The 18,413-nt window shown below is 49.6% G+C and overlaps 1 protein-coding gene across 7 annotated transcripts in view; it reads left to right on the plus strand.

Annotated features, from left to right (window-relative positions):
- SMG6 (SMG6 nonsense mediated mRNA decay factor) overlaps window positions 1-18,413 on the plus strand; it is a 285,008-nt gene that overhangs the window by 257,774 nt on the left and 8,821 nt on the right. For all 7 annotated transcript variants that reach the window (XM_066363488.1, XM_066363494.1, XM_066363493.1 and 4 more), the window contains 2 exons: window positions 3,151-3,327; window positions 7,093-7,239. In XM_066363488.1, the coding sequence (XP_066219585.1) occupies window positions 3,151-3,327; window positions 7,093-7,239 (324 nt within the window). The remainder of the gene's footprint in view (window positions 1-3,150; window positions 3,328-7,092; window positions 7,240-18,413) is intronic.

An 18,413-nucleotide genomic window follows, 5' to 3' on the forward strand; every position in this document is an offset into this window, starting at 1 on the left:
ATGCTGGGTGGATCCCGGTGGGGCGCATGCAGGAGTCTGTCTGTGTCTCCCCCCCCCCCCCGCCCCCGCTTCTCACTTTGGAAGAATACAAGGAAAAAAAATTATTAAAAAACCCTGGCCCTGGCCAATTGGCTCAGTGGTGGAGCGTTGGCCTGGCGTGCGGGAGTCCCGGGTTCGATTCCCGGCCAGGGCACACAGGAGGGGCGTCCATCTGCTTCTCCACCCCTCCCCCTCTCCTTCCTCTCTGTCTCTCTCTTCCCCTCCTGCAGCCGGGGCTCCATTGGAGCAAAGATGGCCCGGGTGCTGAGGATGGCTCTGTGGCCTCTGCCTCAGGTGCTAGAATGGCTCTGGTTGCAACAGAGCAACGCCCCAGATGGGCAGAGCATCGCCCCCTGGTGGGCGTGCCAGGTGGATCCCGGTCGGGCGCATGCGGGAGTCTGTCTGACTGCCTCCCCATTTCTAACTTCAGAAAAAAACAAAAAAAACAAACAATGAATGCATATAAGTGGAACAAAAAATTGATGTCTCTGTCTCTCTTCCCCCCTCCACTCTCTCTCTTCATCTCTCTTTCTAAAATCAATAAATAAATTTTTTTTAAAAGAAAGAAAATGATAAAGGGAGTGGGAGTGGGTCCATTTTGCTTTTGAGTCCCTATGAATGGCATTTCCCACTGATCTTCCAAGGATGTGCTGTAGGCAGGCTCAGGATGTCTGCATCCCTAAGTCCCGCTGTGCCCTGGAAATCCCCATCTCCAGGAGTCCCATGTCCACACATGCGGCCTTTCTCCCTCTTGGCCAGGAATCACATACTTCCTGAGCCATGCAGCATGCCACCCAGCCTATGCTCTAACAACAGGAGTTTTCCTGCCCTCCTAGCAGTGCGCACACACCCAAAAGCACACTCTCCTCTTCTGGGCAGATTCCTGCTGCACATTATAGGAAAGAGAGTGCCAGCATAACCTCTCACCATCCAGGTGATGGCAAGGTTCCTGGCAACCTTTTTCTCTCTCCTCTTTCCACCCCTTAACCCCCACCTCCTAACCATTCAACAGTAGCAGCCTCACACCGAAAAGGAAAGTCCTGAACCCATTACATAATTCTCCATAGTGCAAGCAGTAGCTGGGGCATAAGGTCAGAGGTCATAGTGGGGTCAGGTGGCTGACACACACTATAATGACAAGGTGGTTAAAATTAGACCACAGAGAGGAAACTGGCAGTCTTGTGGAAATGCAGAAGTTTCCTCTGCAAGTGTGAGACTGGGGATGCAGGGAGGCCACTGTGCGTGCTGCCTGCCAGGCTATTACTCATTTCAGCTCTGTTCTTTAATGCCTTTTAGCCCCTGCTTCTGTATTTCTAGCCTTCCTCATCACATGTTTGAATACACATGATGGAATCCATGGTTACCTGCCCTGGTTCAAGGAATGCTTCCTTCCTCCTTCAAGGAAGTGTAAGCCTAGGACCTGGCATGCCAAGCTCAAGACAGCTATTCTTTCCAAAGCCTTTCCTGGGTAGCTGAACACCTTTTAGGTCTGCCTCTCAGGTGGAGGTGGTTGAAGTACTTAGCCTGAGATTCAGGCCTGTAATGACTCCAGGGCCATTGGTGAGGATGAGCAGGGGTCTCTCCTAGGCAAGACAGTAGCATGTGTTGCTGGGAAAGGTGGTAGAGCATGGAGTTACATAGCACCAGCTGGCACAGTGGTGCACTTTTCCACAGTGTTCTAGACTCTAGAACCTCTAGAATCTAGAGGTTATGGATCATGCCTGCCTCATCTGCTCCTGTGGTACCCAGCCAAGTTTCCCTGTGCCTGTCAGTCCTTAATGTGAGCCTCCTATGTGCCCCACTCCCTGGCAAGGTGTGCTAAGGACAGGTGCTAAGAAGATATGTAGTTTTGCCACCAATGGGGTTATTGTCTACGTGAGGGTATAGCAAATGCACCTGTAAAGCAGTGAGCAAACAATCAAAGACAGCCTCCAAGTTAATACTTTACTATGTGGTAGAGACGTAGAATTCTCTTTCACATTGTGGAATGGAAAAGCATTGGGGGGCAGAGGACATTCAGTATGGGCTAACGTTAGTGATGATGAGAATGGGCTGCCACCCTGTGGCATATCTGGCCACTGAAGTGTGTTTCCATGTGTGGATTGGCCTTTCTTAGCTTCCGAGCTCCAGATCAAGCAGAGCCTTTTCCTCTGCCTTGGTGAGTGCCCTGTCATACGGAGGAGAGGACCCCAGAGGTCAGATGAAGAAAAGGGCACGAGAGGGCGCAAGCAAAGTAGATGGGTCTGCAGGTGAGGCCATGCGTGTGTGGTCTCAGGAGAAGGACCCCAGACAGGGTGACTATGGAAACTTCATCTGAGACACTTACAAATTTGATGATTGCTCAAGGTATTGAATTTCATTTCAGCTAAATCAGCCCCAGCTTCTCTAACAGCACTGACTTATGTGCTCATGTGGCCACATGGGACCGGGATGGCATGAACTCCTAGAGGAACAGAGCTTTGGTGAAACACCCCCCACCTGCCTTGCCTGTCTCCCTTCTCCTGACAACAATTTCCTGCCTGACCCCAGTCTCTTGAGTATAAGAAGCTCTTAGGTGGGGCAGGAACCCGTCAGGAGAAGCCCAAAATGATCTGACTGAAATGAAACAGCCAAGAAAGCCCTCATCATTCATTTTGCACTCAGGATGAACGTTCTCTATTTGGGAGTCTGGGGAGAGGGTAGCTGGGAGAAGAATGGAGATGAGCAGTGAGGGGGACCAGAAAGCTGTGTTCTCTGAAAGCCAGTGATTTGCACTCCACCCTTCTATCAGAAACCAAACTTAAAAGAACTTAATTTAGTCTTTTTAAATATCAGGACTTCAGGGGAAGAAAGGCAAACCCCCAAAGAATGACTGTCATTGGTCCCAGGGTTGTCTGCTACCCTAGAGATGACCCCAGGAGAGATGGTGGTGACTTTCTTCCCTCAGAAGAACTTGGTCCTCACCACCTTTGGCCCTCGCTGACATACACTCCCACGCGCATGTGCTCATTCTGTCTCCCTTGCCCAGCAACTTCGACACATTTCTTATGTGCCCCACAGCCAACAGTGTCTCTCATCTTCATCTTCCCTTTCAGAAAATGCTGTTTTTCTTCTCTCCCTTTTGCCCTGTAGGTTATTGCAGCCGACTGCAAAAGGGTCACAGTGCTGAAGTATTTTCTGGAAGCCCTTTGTGGACAAGAAGAGCCTCTGCTGGCATTCAAGGGTGGAAAATATGTGTCAGTGGCACCCGTCCCAGACACCATGGGAAAGGAAATGGGAAGCCAAGAGGGAAAACAACTGGAAGATGAGGTACTATGCGGGAAGAGCCCGCTGTGGCAGAGGGAAGGCTCCCTTCCCTCCCCCTCCAGTCCTGCTCTGCCCATGGCTTCAGCTTCTACCCCTGGTTATTTATAACCACCGCTCAAAGCAGTGTCGATGTTAACGTGACCAGCCAACTTCTCAAGAGTGCACTCTGCTGGTGCCCCTTCCTGCCAGTCCCACCCCAGTGCCTCCATCTCTGCTACAAGTTCCAGATGCTTCTTTTTAATGTTGCATTGGAGGAGAAGGGAGGGAAAGAAAGAGTTTAATAATGTGCAGCTCTGGAGGCTTAGGAAAGAGAGTTGGGGGGGGGGGGTGTTAGGGTTCAGGCTGAGGATCAAGTTTATAGATGTGTGGAGCTCAGCGCAGCACAGGCCCGAACTCCAGCCTCTAGCACACGTACAGGAAGAGCTGACATTGCTGGCCCCGTGTGGAAAATCACCCCCTCCCCCAGCCTACCCTCCCTCCCTAATTCCCTCCCTCCCTCCCTCCTGCACATCCTGATGTGATTAAGGAATTCTCCTCTTGTTTGTTTGCCCTTGGTTGTTCCTGTAGCCCTTGCTTCACTCCAGACTGTGTGTGCGTGCCCTAGTGTGTGCACGCATGAGCCTGTGTGTACCCACCCCTGCTAAACCCACTGGCAGTGGCCCTGCCATGCATATATGTATCTTTTCTGGGGGTGATTGTTGTCATGGGTGTGTATGTGCTGGGCTTGTGTGTCAGTTTAAGTTGAACACTGCTGCCAGCTTCCCTGCTGTCTGCGGGTTCTGAGTAAATGTGAGTGTGTAACAGTTGGCGTGTATGCGTGTTTAATATCACTGCCAGCCGCCCTGCTGTGTGTCTGGGTGTGGGTAACTCTGTCTGAGTGTGTGTACACACAGCTCACTTTTCCTGGTGGTTGATTCTTACCTTCTTTTTTACCCCACAGTGTTAAAGACAGAGGGGACTTAGGTGGGAAGGAACGTGGGACTTAAGGAAGGGACGGAAGCAATTCTAGCCAGAGGCCAGGTCACCCATAGGCCAACACAGTCATTTGGCCCGCAACAGTCTCAAGCGCCTGGTGGAGCAGGGTGGGGTACAGGGATGAAATCAGCAACAGGCCAGGGAAGCCAGATGTCAGCTGGAAGCTGTCATTTGTGATTTGAAGCAGTGATAGAGTAGCCACCTTTGGTTCAGAGTCTTCAGAGCAGCAAAGTCTTGGATGGCTTCATTAGAATTGCTGGAGAACCCCACCCCACCCCTGATGATACAGGGCTCAGCTTCCAGGACAGAGGTAGTTCCAGGGATAAAGCTGAGCCCATGATTCCAGACTCTCCAGATGAAAACGGGGCAGGGAATAACGGGAAAGAATGAGCTGTCGGCATGGGAGGAGACAGTGGATTGCTAAAGCCATCGAGATGTCCAGGCATTGGCAGGACAGAGCAGTGCCACCCAAGCCCTGGGTACTGTGTAGGGAAGCATGGGTGGGGCAGTGCTCAGTCAGTTATCTCACCCACACAGTAACACTGAGGCAGGCAGTGGAAGGTCAGAAAGACTAGTTCTCCAGGATTGCTATAAAGAGATGTCCTCTGGCCAGTGGATCCTGCAGTGCCAAAGCAAGTTAGACAAGTGAGGCCCAGAGAAGACTAAGGAGGGGATCTTACAAGGAACAGACCAGCTCTCTGGTCCCAGTTCTTGGCTGTGCCACACTCTTTCTCTCTCCTTCTTCTAAGTCTTATTAACCAGACAAAGGTTGTGACCCATGCCACGCTGCCCACTTCTTCCTTTTCCCACGAGCCTCCTGAGTTCCTTTATGTTAGTGGCCCCTGGGAAACCCTACTTACCCTGGTCTGTGTAATTTCATAACCCGGCACTTCCTCGTTTGCTGTGAGAGCTGAGCCCTGAGCAAACCTCAGACGGGCCTTGCTGACCCTCTTTTTTTTTTTTTTTTTTTTTTTTTTTTGCTGCTGACCCTCTTTTGACCTCAGTTAAGCTCACTCTGAGCCCCATGATAACCCAGTATATTCCTGATCAGAGTAGGCAGACTCTCATAGCCTAGTCAGGCATCCTGTTCCACTCACTCCAGTCCAGGTTAACCCTACAAACAAGGAAGTAAATACGTAGTGTCTTCCTCCTTCCCAGGGCCGGGGCGTCTCTGGAAGTGAACCATGTGAACATTATAGCCTGTGGGTTGTCAAATGAGTGGTGACTGTAGACAGCAGCCCAGACCCTTGAGATCTCTTAGGATAGTGGAGTTCTGGTCCCATCCTGATATCTCATCTCTCCCCAGACTATAAGACTGAGTCACATAAGTTGACTTGAGAAAGAAGAGGTAGATGTTTCTTTAGCCATCATTTTTCATGAAGAGATCATAACCTAGTTCTTTATGGATGCTACCAAAACACCTGTCTTACCACCTTAGATTCTGCTCCCTAAGACATAGCATCACCTACTCACCCACACACTTTTACCAGCCACTTTCAGCCAAGAGAATCCATTAGAATATCATCTTGAGTTGGACAGTTAGTGGACATAGCAGCATGTACTGAACAGGACGTGGGTGGGCCTTTGGGAGATCTGGTGCAGCTGAGCTACTAAAGGATGGGTCTGGGCTTACTGTCTAGATTCAGATCCCCACCGCTGTGCTGTTTGGTGGTATTGACAAGAGCACAGACTTTGGAGTTGGACTCATTGGAGTTCAAATCCCTGCTCTGCCACTTACTAGTTTTGTGACCTTGAGCAAATTGTTTAACTCTAAACCTTTTCATTTAGAGTTTGTTCATTTGTAAAATAGGGATTTTAATAGCATCTGTTTTACAGGCCATGGTGAGTATTACATGAGTTAACACATGAAAAACAGCCCTGTCCTTGGCCAGTACTAAGCTCTCAGTAAATGGTAGCCGTTATTGTCATAATCATTGTCATTATCATCCAGTTAGAAACACAGGAATCTTCTACTAAATCACTCCTATTTCCCATGCTAACCCTGTTCCTCAAAGGAAGTTTCTTGGGCAGCTGCATGTTCTCTACTGACCAAGGCCAAAAGTGAGAGAGTGAGGAATGGAGCCTAGGACCACCCGGGGAGCAGTGGCTTCTGAGAGCTGAAGCTGCAAGCAGGGAGGTGCCATCCCTGGGGAGGGCCCCACCAGCCTGGCAGAGACTCCTTAAGCTAGCCAGCCATCTCCCAGGCTGCCAGTAGGGCAGCTGAGCAAGGTCATGTCATGTGAATTCCTATAAGGGGTCCAGCAGCCATGACACCACCAGGATGGAGTCTTATAAAGAAACCAGGGCAAGGTCTGCTGAGCTACACCATCTGCTCCCTGACGCCATCTGGGGCAAGGGAGCTTCTACGCCTAACTCCCAGCTATTGGCCAGAATTTATTCCTATCAGATCATTAGTAAGAACTAGATTTAAACTGGGTGGTTTAACTTTCTCTGTTGTTTTTCCCTTTGGTGATTTCAAAATGAAAATAGACCCAAAGTTTGACTGTGAGTGTGTGCAAAAGAGAATGGAGAACTGTGAGTATAAGCATGAAAATATGTGTATGAGAGGGACTCATGGTATGGGTCTATAACTATGAGATTCAGAAAGAGCCATAGAGTACCAAAGGGAGCAATTGGTGGGTGGAGAGAGTGACAGCTTCTCTTTACCCTTTTACACCTTGGGGCCCTTTGCAAGAAATGGTCTGAATAAGCGTGCCATGGGGGTGCTGGAAGAACAGAAGTGTCATGGGCTCACAGTCTCCTCTCTTCCCTGGCCTGTTCTACCACCCAAAGGAGGAAGATGTGGTGATTGAAGACTTTGAAGAAGACTCAGAGGCTGAAGGCAGCGGGGGCGAGGATGACATCAGGGAACTTCGGGCTAAGAAGCTGGCTCTGGCCAGGAAGATAGCTGAGCAGCAGCGTCGCCAAGAAAAGATCCAGGTGGGGCCTGCCTAGGGCAGGTGGTTCCCATCAGGGCATCAGGGTGGTGTGGGACAGGGCAAGAGGGAGATGTAAGCAGGGAGTAGGGATGAGCAGCTTCATCTCAGGAAGAGTTCACATGACTGCTTCCACCCCTGTTTTCTTTTTTTGTCACTAAACTCTGGTAGCACATTTGGTGTCTGTAGGCTTCCTCCTCCTAGGCTCCAGGCAGGAGCAAGTTCTTAGAGAATCTGTTGAAAACTTCTCCCCCAGCTAGTATCTGTGAATACACGATCTTCCACTCAATTTCAGAGGTTTTGAAGATACCCTGAACTTACCCATGTACTCCCAGAGAGGTCAGGGATTCTCTGTTAAGAACACCTGTTCTCAGAGGGAAGGATGTCATGGCCACAGTCTGCTTATCTAGATTACCAGTGTGATGGCCAAGCCCTTCTGCAGACACTAAACCTTCCTAGAGAGAAAATACTTGATCTCCACACAAGGACTCTTCTACCATCAGTCCTCTTGTGGACCCATACCTCCACTTGCAGTAAGTTTTTCTTTGTGGCTCTTCCAGGTCTGCCCTCTTACCCTATAAGCTTACTTCCTCTTAGCTAGGACTCAGGAAAGACGGGGAACAACCAGTCACACTCCCCCATTTAACTGTATGCATGGGGAAGCATCAGGGATCTTTAGAAATGTCTTATTTTCAGCTCTTTTTAGATGCCCCTAACCCTTGGCAGTCCTCAGCACATGTGGTCAAGCAGACCTGGGCTCCAACGCTTACTAGCTTTGTGATTTTAGGCATATTGTTTAATTCCTCAAAGCCTGTTCTCATCTTTAAAGTGAAAGTGCTTTCAGCACTACATCTGAGAATTGCTGTGAGACCTACAGAAACTGGCCCCTATAAAGTGCTTAGCACAATGCATGGCACACAATATGTGCTCCATAAATGGTCATTGTGGTCTGGTGCTACTCTAATCACCTAACAGAGCCCTGGCTGGGAAGGGAATAAATACCATTTGGGATTCGTTGTTCTTTAGACATATTCATGTCCCCCTGACACTGGAGTCAAGTGTGTGATACCTGTACCGGCATCACCCACCCTGGTATGACTGCCTCTTTAGCCTCCTGTGGCCCACAAAGCAACTTTATCCCACACTGTCTTTCTTCCTGTCCTGTGGGTTTTTTTCTTTTCTTTTTTCTTTTTTTTTAAGTGAGAGATGGGGAGGCAGAGAGACTCCCACATGAGTCCTGTCCAGGATCCACCCAGCAAGCCCCCGACCAGGGGATGTTCTGCCTTTTGGGACAGCTGCTCCATTGCTTGGCAACTGAGCTATTTTAGTGCCTGGAGCAAGGCCATGGAGCCATCCTCAGTGCCCAGGGTCAGCTTTGCTCAAACCATTCAAGCCATGGCTGTGAGAGGGTAAGAGAGAGATAGAGAGGGGTGGGGAGGGGGTTGGAGAAGCAGATGGTCGCTTCTCCTGTGTGCCCTGACTGGGAATCAAATCCAGGACTTCCATATGCCAGGCTGATGCTCTACCACTGAGCAAATGACTAGAGCCTCTATGGCTCTTTTTTTCCTTTTTCTTTACCAGCAGTCTTTCCAAAAGTTCTGCCTAGACTCACCACCTCTATTTCTTGACTCTCAACCTAGCAATTATATAATCTGTTATGTCATAAGTCACCAAGAACCTGTCTATCAAGTCTCAGTTCCCATCATAGTTGACTTTCTTTTAGCTTTGGACTTTGAAGTAACCTTCCTCCAGCCTCAATTTAACACATGTGAACCCTCATCCTCTCTCTCCCTCTGTTGACATAGGCCTCCTCACTACTGTTCTTTGTTTGGTCTCCTCTTTTCTTTCTGTTACTGCTTAGTCTCAGCACATGAGTGGCCACTCAGCAAATATTTGTTCAGTGACTTATTAGATGATCACAACTAGAGTATCATCTTTTTTTTTTTTTTTTAGATTTAATTGATTTTAGCCTGACCAGCATCGGACTGGGATGCAGAGGACCCAGGTTCAAAACCCCAAGGTCACCGGCTTCAGCACAGGCTCACCAGCTTGAGCACAGGGTTGCTGGCTTGAGCATGGGATCATAGACATGACCCCATGGTTGCTGGCTTGAGCTCAAAGGTCACTGGTTTGAAGCCTAAGGTCGCTGCCTTGAGCAAGGGGTCACTCGCTCTGCTGTAGCCCCCCAGTCAAGGCACATATGAGAAAGCAATAAAAGATAAAAGAACAACTAAGGTGCTACAACAAAGAATTGATGCTTCTCATCTCTATTTTTCCTGTCTGTCTCTCACTCTGTCTCTGTCACACACACACACAAACCCGATTTTATTGCTTTTAAAGAGGAGAGAGAGAGAAAGGTCATGCTAGAGCATTATCTTAAATTACTCGCTAGGTTTTAAGCTTTGAGGTCTGATTTTTTTTTTAATTAAATCTTATCGCCTGACCAGTGGTGGCACAGTGGATAAAGCATCGACCTAGAATACTGAGGTTGCCAGTTCGAAACCCTGGTCAAGGCACATATGGGAGTTGATGCTTCCTGCTCCTCCCCTACTTCTTTCTCTTTCCTCTCTAAAATAAATAAAATCTTTAAAAATTTTTTAAATATATCTCTTTACTCATTTATTCCCTTCTCTCCTCTCTGCTCAATGCTACTATTGTGAGTCTAGTCCAGATACTGACTTGGGTTATAGCAGTCAAGACTTCTGTATTGCAAACTCCCGGGGGTGCCGTTACCTTGTAGTCTGAATGGGACCTCTTGGAGTTGTGTGGTACATAGTCTGCATGCCAGGTTCACTGCCTCCAATGCATCTTACATGTTTTCATCCTTCTCTTCCCAAAAGAGATATTCCCCTACTCAGAAATCATCAGTGCCTTTGCTTGGCTAATACAGTGTGTCCGTAAAGTCATGGTGCACTTTTAACCGATCACAGGAAAGCAACAAAAGATGATAGAAATGTGAAATCTGCACCAAATAAAAGGAAAACTCTCCCAGTTTCATACCTATTCAGTGCAGTTCGATGTGGGCTCACACACAGATTTTTTTAGGGCTCCTTAGGTAGCTATCCCGTATAACCTCTACAGACTCGTCACTGACTGATGGCCTACCAGAACAGGGTTTCTCCACCAAACTGCTGGTTTCCTTCAACTGCTTATCCCACCAAGTAATGTTATTCCTATGTGGTGGCGCTTCGTCATAAACGCGCCAATATTCACGTTGCACTTTGGTCATGGATTTGAATTTAGCGAGCCACAGAACACACTGAACTTTCCTCTGTACCGTATCATCTGTGCATGCGCGCATGCTGCCACGTCATCCTACAGAAACTGGGAGAGTTTTCCTTTTTATTTGGCGCAGATTTCACATTTCTATCGTCTTTTGTTGCTTTCCTGTGACCGGTCAAAAGTGCACCTTGAGGCCCTGGCCGGTTGGCTCAGTGGTAGAGCGTCGGACTGGCGTGCGGGGGACCCAGGTTCGATTCCCGGCCAGGGCACATAGGAGAAGCGCCCATTTGCTTCTCCACCCCCACCCCCCTCCTTCCTCTCTGTCTCTCTCTTCCCCTCCCGCAGCAAAGGCTCCACTGGAGCAAAGATGGCCCGGGCGCTGGGGATGGCTCCTTGGCCTCTGCCCCAGGCGCTGGAGTGGCTCTGGTCGCGGCAGAGCGACGCCCTGGAGGGGCAGAGCATCGCCCCCTGGTGGGCAGAGCGTCACCCCTGGTGGGCGTGCCGGGTGGATCCTGGTCGGGCGCATGCGGGAGTCTGTCTGACTGTCTCTCCCCGTTTCCAGCTTCAGAAAAATGCAAAAAATAAAAATAAAAAAAGTGCACCTTGACTTTACGGACACACTGTATAATGAAATCTAATTCCTTATTATGGCATTCAAGGCTTTCTTGTGTGCTCCCAACCTCTTTTCCCAAACCCAGTGAATTCTTACATTGGGCAAATTATTTAATTTCTCCGAGCCTGTTGCCTTATCTATAAGATGAAAGTGGTAACACCACCTACCTCAGACTTGAGAACTACAGTGCCTATAAAGTGCCTGTCCAGACAAGGCCCTCCTGCCTGGACAGCAGTACTACCACCCTTCCTCTCCTTTCCCACTCTAGTCTTTGTTCACGCTGTTCCCTTTTTTCTGCTCCACATTTCCTGTTACCTGTTGAAATTCTATTCCTCCTTCAATCCCCAGATGAAACTCCATCTCCCCAGTGAAGCTTTCTCTGATTCCCCCCAGGAGGAATTAATCTCTCTCTGCTCAGTGTTCCTGTAGCACTGATTTATACTTCATGTGTGAAACTTATATCACCTCTCATATTACATTTATTTCTGGACTTGTTCCCCCACTGTACTGTGAACTTCTTGGAATCAGGTACTCTTGTCTTCAGCTCAGTTTAGTAAGTGTTGGTGCACATCTACTATACTAGTAGTCAGGGGACACAGGAGTGAGCAAAAAAGCCCCATCCCAGAGTGTACAGTGGAGTGGTAAAGTCAGTGATTTGAAGTGTGAATGGGTTGTTACAAAAGGGAAGGACAGGATGCTGTGGGAACATGTGCTGCAGGGATGTGAACTTGTGTAGAGCGCTGTGTTCAGTTCTGCCTCTCCAGGACAAACTGTACCTTACAGGTAGGAGGTCTTGTATCAGGCTTGACTTCTGGTACCAGTGGCTGTCTGTCTGAAAGCCTGTTCTTCCCATCTCCTGCTTTAGAGCAGACTGCTCAGGCCCGGGCACCGAGGACCTGCTGTGGTTTGGCCAGGGCTTGGGTTGTTGTGGCCCCTTTAAGAACAGGCCCCACATGAACCGCTGCTGGCGGCCCTGCCTCCTGTCAGCCTTCTTCCTCCAGCCTCACAGCCACAGGAGGATTTCTCAGCAGAGGAAAAATTCCCCCCTTCCCTTCTCCCCCCTTCCCTTTAATGCCCGGGGCCCTTCACTTCCATAATTCTTCATTTTCCAGCCTTGAACGTAAGCCAGACACATCTGTCTGGCCATATGCGTGAACCCTGGAGTCTGTGCCGAGGTGGCTGTAAAACAGGGCCGGTGAAGGCCCTTCTGGGAGAGCACACACATGTGTGTGCCCTCGGGCCATTGGCTCCCTGCCCAGAACCACGGGGCTGCAGTGCTCCAAACCCATGTTAACCTTTTCTTATTTTTCCTCTTTTTGTTTACTTTAAAGGGGGGAAAATCCCAAGGAAAAGGTATAAATTGTCCTGGGAGTGGGGGAGAGGCTCCTAGCTAGAGAGGCCATTATTGTTGGCAGGTACCTGGGTCATACTAATACAATAAGGAAGAGAAGAGCATCGAATGAATTAAGATTGGAAAGATGGGCTGTAAATTACACTGCTCTGAACTCCATCAGTCTCCAGGGGTGTTAACCAAGAGGTGTAAGGCAGTCCCCAGCTCCCAGAGTCTTTTACAGATGCAGCAAAACAGGAACCACACATGTTTGGGGAATGGTATATGAAGATGGGGTTGAAAAAAATCCTCCTGGCCCCCACGATGGCTATAAAATCCAACCAAGATTTGGAGCCGTAGCCACACCCCCACTTCCCTGCTTGCACCTAGAGCCCTGGGACCAAGCTCATCTGTGGGGCTGGGGGAGGTGGGGCCCGGCCTCCCTCTGCAGCCTGTCCTTCCCTGCTTCCGCAGTTGCACAGAGGCTGGTGAGTGGGGCCGACTAGAGGTCAGAAAAGGGGTGTGGGCAGCTCTCAGGGCCTGTGCAGCTGGAACCCCGGCTCCCAGGCAGGCTCATGGATGTTAGGGGGCCAAATCCGCCCACCTGGGGCTTTGAGTCCACGCTCTCTAGCTTAGCCTAGGCTTTGCCTGTTGCCTGAGACAGTTGTCTTCATATTGAGTTGGTCCTGCCCACCTTGCTGCTTTCCACCTTTCCAGTTCTCTTCATTCCCATTGCCTTTCTTGGGAGGTATCCAGAGACCACAGCAGGGTACATGGTTTGTCTGGGAAGTTCGTCAGAAGTGTTTCATTCCAGACCAGGCCCCCAGGGCAAAGCAGTCACTGAAAATCCTCTCCAGGCATGAGGCGTGGCCTCTTGGCACCTCATACTGGCCCTGTGAATCCCCCCCCCCCCCCACCTCTTCTCTGCCTCCATGAGGCTTTGCTGTGATTTGTGCTGCTGTCGGGCGGGGTCAGGTTTCCTGAGCAGTTGCAAACATCCCACCTGAAACATAACAGGCTCTTCCTCTGGCCACAGCTATTGTTTCCCTCCACATTATGGCCACAGTCTTGCTCTGTAGCCAGCAATGACATGTGTTCTGAAAATAGCTTCACTCCCCTGTCCCCTTCCCGCCCGCCCACCCACCCAGCCTCCTGAAGATGCAGTCACTCCTTTGTGGTGGCCCCAGGAGTTTCACTCTAAATATAGCTACAATCCATTCACACTGCCACCCAGCTGGGGGAGGGGGGGACTGTGGAACAATGGGGCACGCACAGAGCCCCCCACACCTGTATGGAAGCTAGCGGAAGACAGACACTCAGCCCTGGCTCCTAGCTGTCGGAGGCAGGGTGGGAGCCAATGCGCTACCAGGCCGGGGGCACGTTCACGCCAGGGCAGGAAAGCACATCAGCTTGTGGAGCCGGGCACCCACCCTCCACTCTCGAGCCTGTTTCAGAACCTGTTCCAGCTTCTCCACACACTGTGGCACTGGGCCTCGGTTTGCTGAACTTCTCCCTCCTCCCAGGCTCCAGCAGCATCCACAAGGTTCTGTCCTCTTACAGAAGGGTCAGGCTATTGGCTGCAGGACCTTTAGGGTGCTGCTTGGACCAAGTCGGAGGTGTCATGCTCGGCCCTGTCACTCCCTTTCTATCATGAACATACTTCTTGGGTGTTCTCAGAACAAAGTTATCAGGTAAAATCCAATCTGGTTTTTTGGGGGTTTTTTGTTTGTTTGTTTTTTGAGATTTTGTTTTATTGATTTCAGCCTGACCTGTAGTGGCGCAGTGGATAAAGTGTCAACCTGGAACGCTGAGGTCACCAGTTTAAAACCCTGGACTTGCCTGGTCAAGGTACATACAGGAAGAAACTACTATGAGTTGATGCTTCCCACTTCTCTCTCCTCTTTTGCTCTCCCCCTTTCTCTTTCTTTCTCCTCTCTCTAAAATTAATAATTTTTTTAAACTAAAAAAAACACACCATTTTATTGATTTTAGAAAGAGAGAGAGAGAGAGAGAGAGAGAGAGAAGGGGTGGGGGAACAGGAAACATCAACTTATAGTAGTTGCTTCTCATATGTGCCTTGACCGGGCAAGCCTGGGGTTTCCAACCAGCAGCCTCAGCATTTCAGGGCGACACTTTATCCACTGCGTCACCACAGGTCAGACTAATTTGATTATTTTTAAAGTGCCCTTCAGCCCTGAGATTCTGTGATTTAAGCTCATTGGGTTCCTATGATATATCAGATTCTATGCTAGGTATTGTAAAAGAAACTATAAGAAAAGGTAGTTCTACTTGAGCTCTTTATAGTCTATTTTGAAATTAAGATCAGTCATCGTAAAGCATTCAGAAGTAGCAAGCAAACCATTATACTTATAATTTCAAAAAAGAAAGCAAGTGCATGGTAAGCTCTGTGGTACTGACCTTGGGCCTCCAGAGAAGGGTTCCTAAGCACAGCTTCCCCTTGGGCAACCCAAATGAAGAGGCTAAGTGTACTGCTCCCAGGGCAGGCTGGTGGCTCGGCCTGCTCTCTGTAGCAAATGCAGTATCCACTCCCTTTGGTTTCTGCAGCTCTGGAAGGAATTGCTTCCTGTGCTGTTGGTGGTTATCTTACCAACTATCCCTATTTTTTATTTCATTTCCATTTTTCATTTGAAAAAAATACACATAGTTTTTAAGAAAAAAAAAAAGTACCATGAGTCTTATAATAGAAATCAAAAGTTTTCAGCCTGGGCCCTCCCCGTCTCCCATTCTGCTCCCTGGTGGTTTCCCCAGATATCTACCCTCCTGGATATACAGACCTTGAAGAAAGGAGCTGGGCAGGAAGAAAGGAAACTGATATTTGTTAGGTTACTAATTCATGTATCAGGCACTTTTTGCTAGATACTTTCACATACAAGGTAACTGTGGAAATTTGCTGTGTTAACAAAACTTCTGGTTTCTGGTGAAGGCAGGGAGGCCCAGGGAGAGATGATTCAGTCACTCTGTAAAAGGGAGGAAGCAGCACACTCCCTGTGGAGACCTAAGGAGAAGGAAAACCTGAGGCCTTGTCGCGTGGGTCTTCACGTTCCACACCTTCTGCGCAAACTAATTGCATTACCTTTATTTGTAATTTGCGGTGTCTCAATTTTCGATGGGTTAGCATCCCCAAGTCTTCGTCAGTGTCTAGAAGAAGGAATTTAGCCTATAAAAGAGCCCCTCCTGGGGACCCAGGTCTGTTAACTTCCTCGTTAAATGTTCCTGTGGATTATCTCCCCACCAGCTTGCGGAAGGGTTGCTCTCATGCTTCAGAGAAAGTTGGTTACTTAGCACCTTCCAGAAACAGAATTAAGTTCTTTGTCTCTTGCACACTTTAAGACAGGGGTCTCAAACTCGCGGCCCACGGGCCGCATGTGGCCCGCCGAACAATTTTGTGCGGCCCGCAGACTAATCCACGAAGTTCAAAATATTTTGGATAAAATTAAGTAAGCCTGTGGATTAGTCTGCGGGCCGTGAGTTTGAGACCCCTGCTTTAAGACAACTTGGTCCTTGTTGCCATTGGTCTTATTCAAAGTGTCTGTGTTTTCCCTGATTCCAGTTCACTGTCCTAGGACCGCTGTGGCCCAGTCTTAGCTGCAGTAAGAAGGGTTCCTATGAGCTCTCCTTCCGGGTCAGCACACTTGATTCCAGGCCAGGGCCAGTCTGTCTGAATCACAGCATTCCAGTTGCACATCCCCTCTCACCCCCACCAGAGGCTTCTGCAGCTTTTTACTCATACAAACAAAAATAAATCTCACTACCGGCCCCTGAACTCTACAGCAGCATGCTTCCCCCTTCTCCCCGAGCGTCCCATGGCTATGAGTGGGGACTTGGCACTCTCCCACCGACATCACTTTTTCACTCCCTGCGCATCCTGTGTCCTTCTCTCACCGTGCGACCCAGAGATCGGAATGGGACGTGACGGCCGGCACAGGCGCCGTGCACAGCTGCCAGGAATCTGACGGGTAAAATCTGGAAAAGTTGGGAGGGCAAATGCTAAACACAGACACACACACACACACACACACACACACACACACACACAGCACCACTCAGAGAGGGCCGGAAACAGAGACACCCACAGAAAAGGGCTTGCGGACTCCCAATCCTTTCTCAGTCTGCTATTCTTTGGAGGGGACTGAGACAGTCTCATGACCCATGTATGACCCCCCTCAGAGGCCCACTGGTACCCCAGGAGCAGCTTCATTTTATCTCCTGAGACTCACGAGGGCATGTGGGGAACAGGAAGCAGTTGTATGGTGACTCACTGGGCAGAGCCAGGTTAAGGGAAGTTGTCTGCGGGTGTCCCTGGGACCGGATGATGGCAGCACAAATCTGACCACCCTCATACAGCTTGACCCCACCCTGCCCCTGGGGAACCAACCAAGCTGTCACCTCCCTAAGAAGCTATGGCCCTTATTCACCTTTCTGGCCCTGAGCCAGAACTTAACTCAGAGCTTCACACAAGTAGGCTCAGTTAGCCCCCAGCCTCCCCTGTCCAATTATCTTAAAGGCTTTCTTGCCTGTTGCCAGCTCTAAAGGTATGATGGGGTATGAGGTCTTAGGTGATCTTGTTCACACAGGGTCAAAATAGGCAGCCAGTTCCACTTCCTTAGAGACAAACCAGGGCTGGAACGTCATTTCTGGGGGCAGTAAAGCTGAGCTGTGAAGGGAGTTAGTGGGGCAGTGCTTAGATGCACCACTCAGTTAGGGCCCTGAGGCCCTGTCCCCACAGACCTCAGTTAGGACCCTGAGGCCTTGTCTCCACAGACACCAGTGCTCCCTGCCTTTCCTCACCAGTGTCAGTGCTTGTTCTGTTTCCTCTCACCCAGAAAGAGATTTCAGGGCCTCTGATACCAGGAAAAACGTTCCTGGCTGTGGAAACGCTGGCTAGAGATCACCAAGAGCTAGGAAAAGGAGGAACAGAAATGCCGATGCTCCCTCGGTATAAGGAGAAACAGTAGAGCGCTGTTCATGAACTTGAGTTGGGACTGTGTCCTGTTCTTAAAAAATTCCCAAGCCATTACACAATGTTATATGTCAATTATGTTTCAATAAAAAATTAAATTAAAAAAAAATGCCTACACTGAGCTAGATAAATATATGTCACCCCCATGGAGAGGGACAGTGACCCAAGTCCCTTGAGATGGTGGCCAGCAGCAGTGGCACTTTCCCCAAATGAGGTGAGAGCAATAGGAAGACCAGCACACTGGGCCTCAGCTGCATCTCATGCCTGCCAGCGTCCTGTGGCTTGTGCCTTCCATCTGCTGTGGTGGCAGTGGCAGTAACAACTTACTCATAGGAAGAGGTCCCCAGCAGGTCACAGAGAACCACCCCCAGCATTCAAAGGCATGCCCTTTCAGTTTTACTGTCATTGCCAGTGAAACCTGATCGCCTTCCTCACTGACTGTTAGTGGCCAGGGCCCAGCACTGGGGGCCCCATTTCACTTGGCACGCACATCTACCCCGCGGCCCTGAGCCTGTGTTTGTGGCCTTGCAAGCTGGTGTGCGGTAGAAGGCCATGAGAGGGCGTGACAGAACTGGGACCTGCCTGCCTGGCCCTTGCCAGGTTTGTGTGAGTGCCCTCCAGCTCTGAATGTCAGGAGCACACATCTGAGTAGATGCCAGCAAATCAGTGTGCTGCTTGGCCATGGCCCCCAGAAGAGGAAGCCACACAATAGTGACCTTGCTCTACAGTGACAGGCATACCCAGAGCCATTGCCACACATAAGGCTTTGTCAGACTGAAGAAAACTGGGCTTTCTCAGATGTGCATGGAGCTTCCCTGAACTATGTGACCAGCTGTGAGGCAAGCAGGCACTCGGCCATGTGCTTTCCAAGGTGTGATGCGTAGGCAGCTGGGTGCTACGTAAGGTGGTTTTTTAATGGTCATGCCTAGGAGACACTTTGACTTTTCCTTATGGAAATTGGGCTTGTACTAGTAAATATGACTTGGCTATCAAACCCTTGATACCATGGATATCATTGCTTGAGAGGAGGCT

The sequence above is a fragment of the Saccopteryx leptura genome, chromosome 2, assembly GCF_036850995.1.
Source record: "Saccopteryx leptura isolate mSacLep1 chromosome 2, mSacLep1_pri_phased_curated, whole genome shotgun sequence".
NCBI classification, from domain to species: Eukaryota; Metazoa; Chordata; class Mammalia; order Chiroptera; family Emballonuridae; genus Saccopteryx; species Saccopteryx leptura.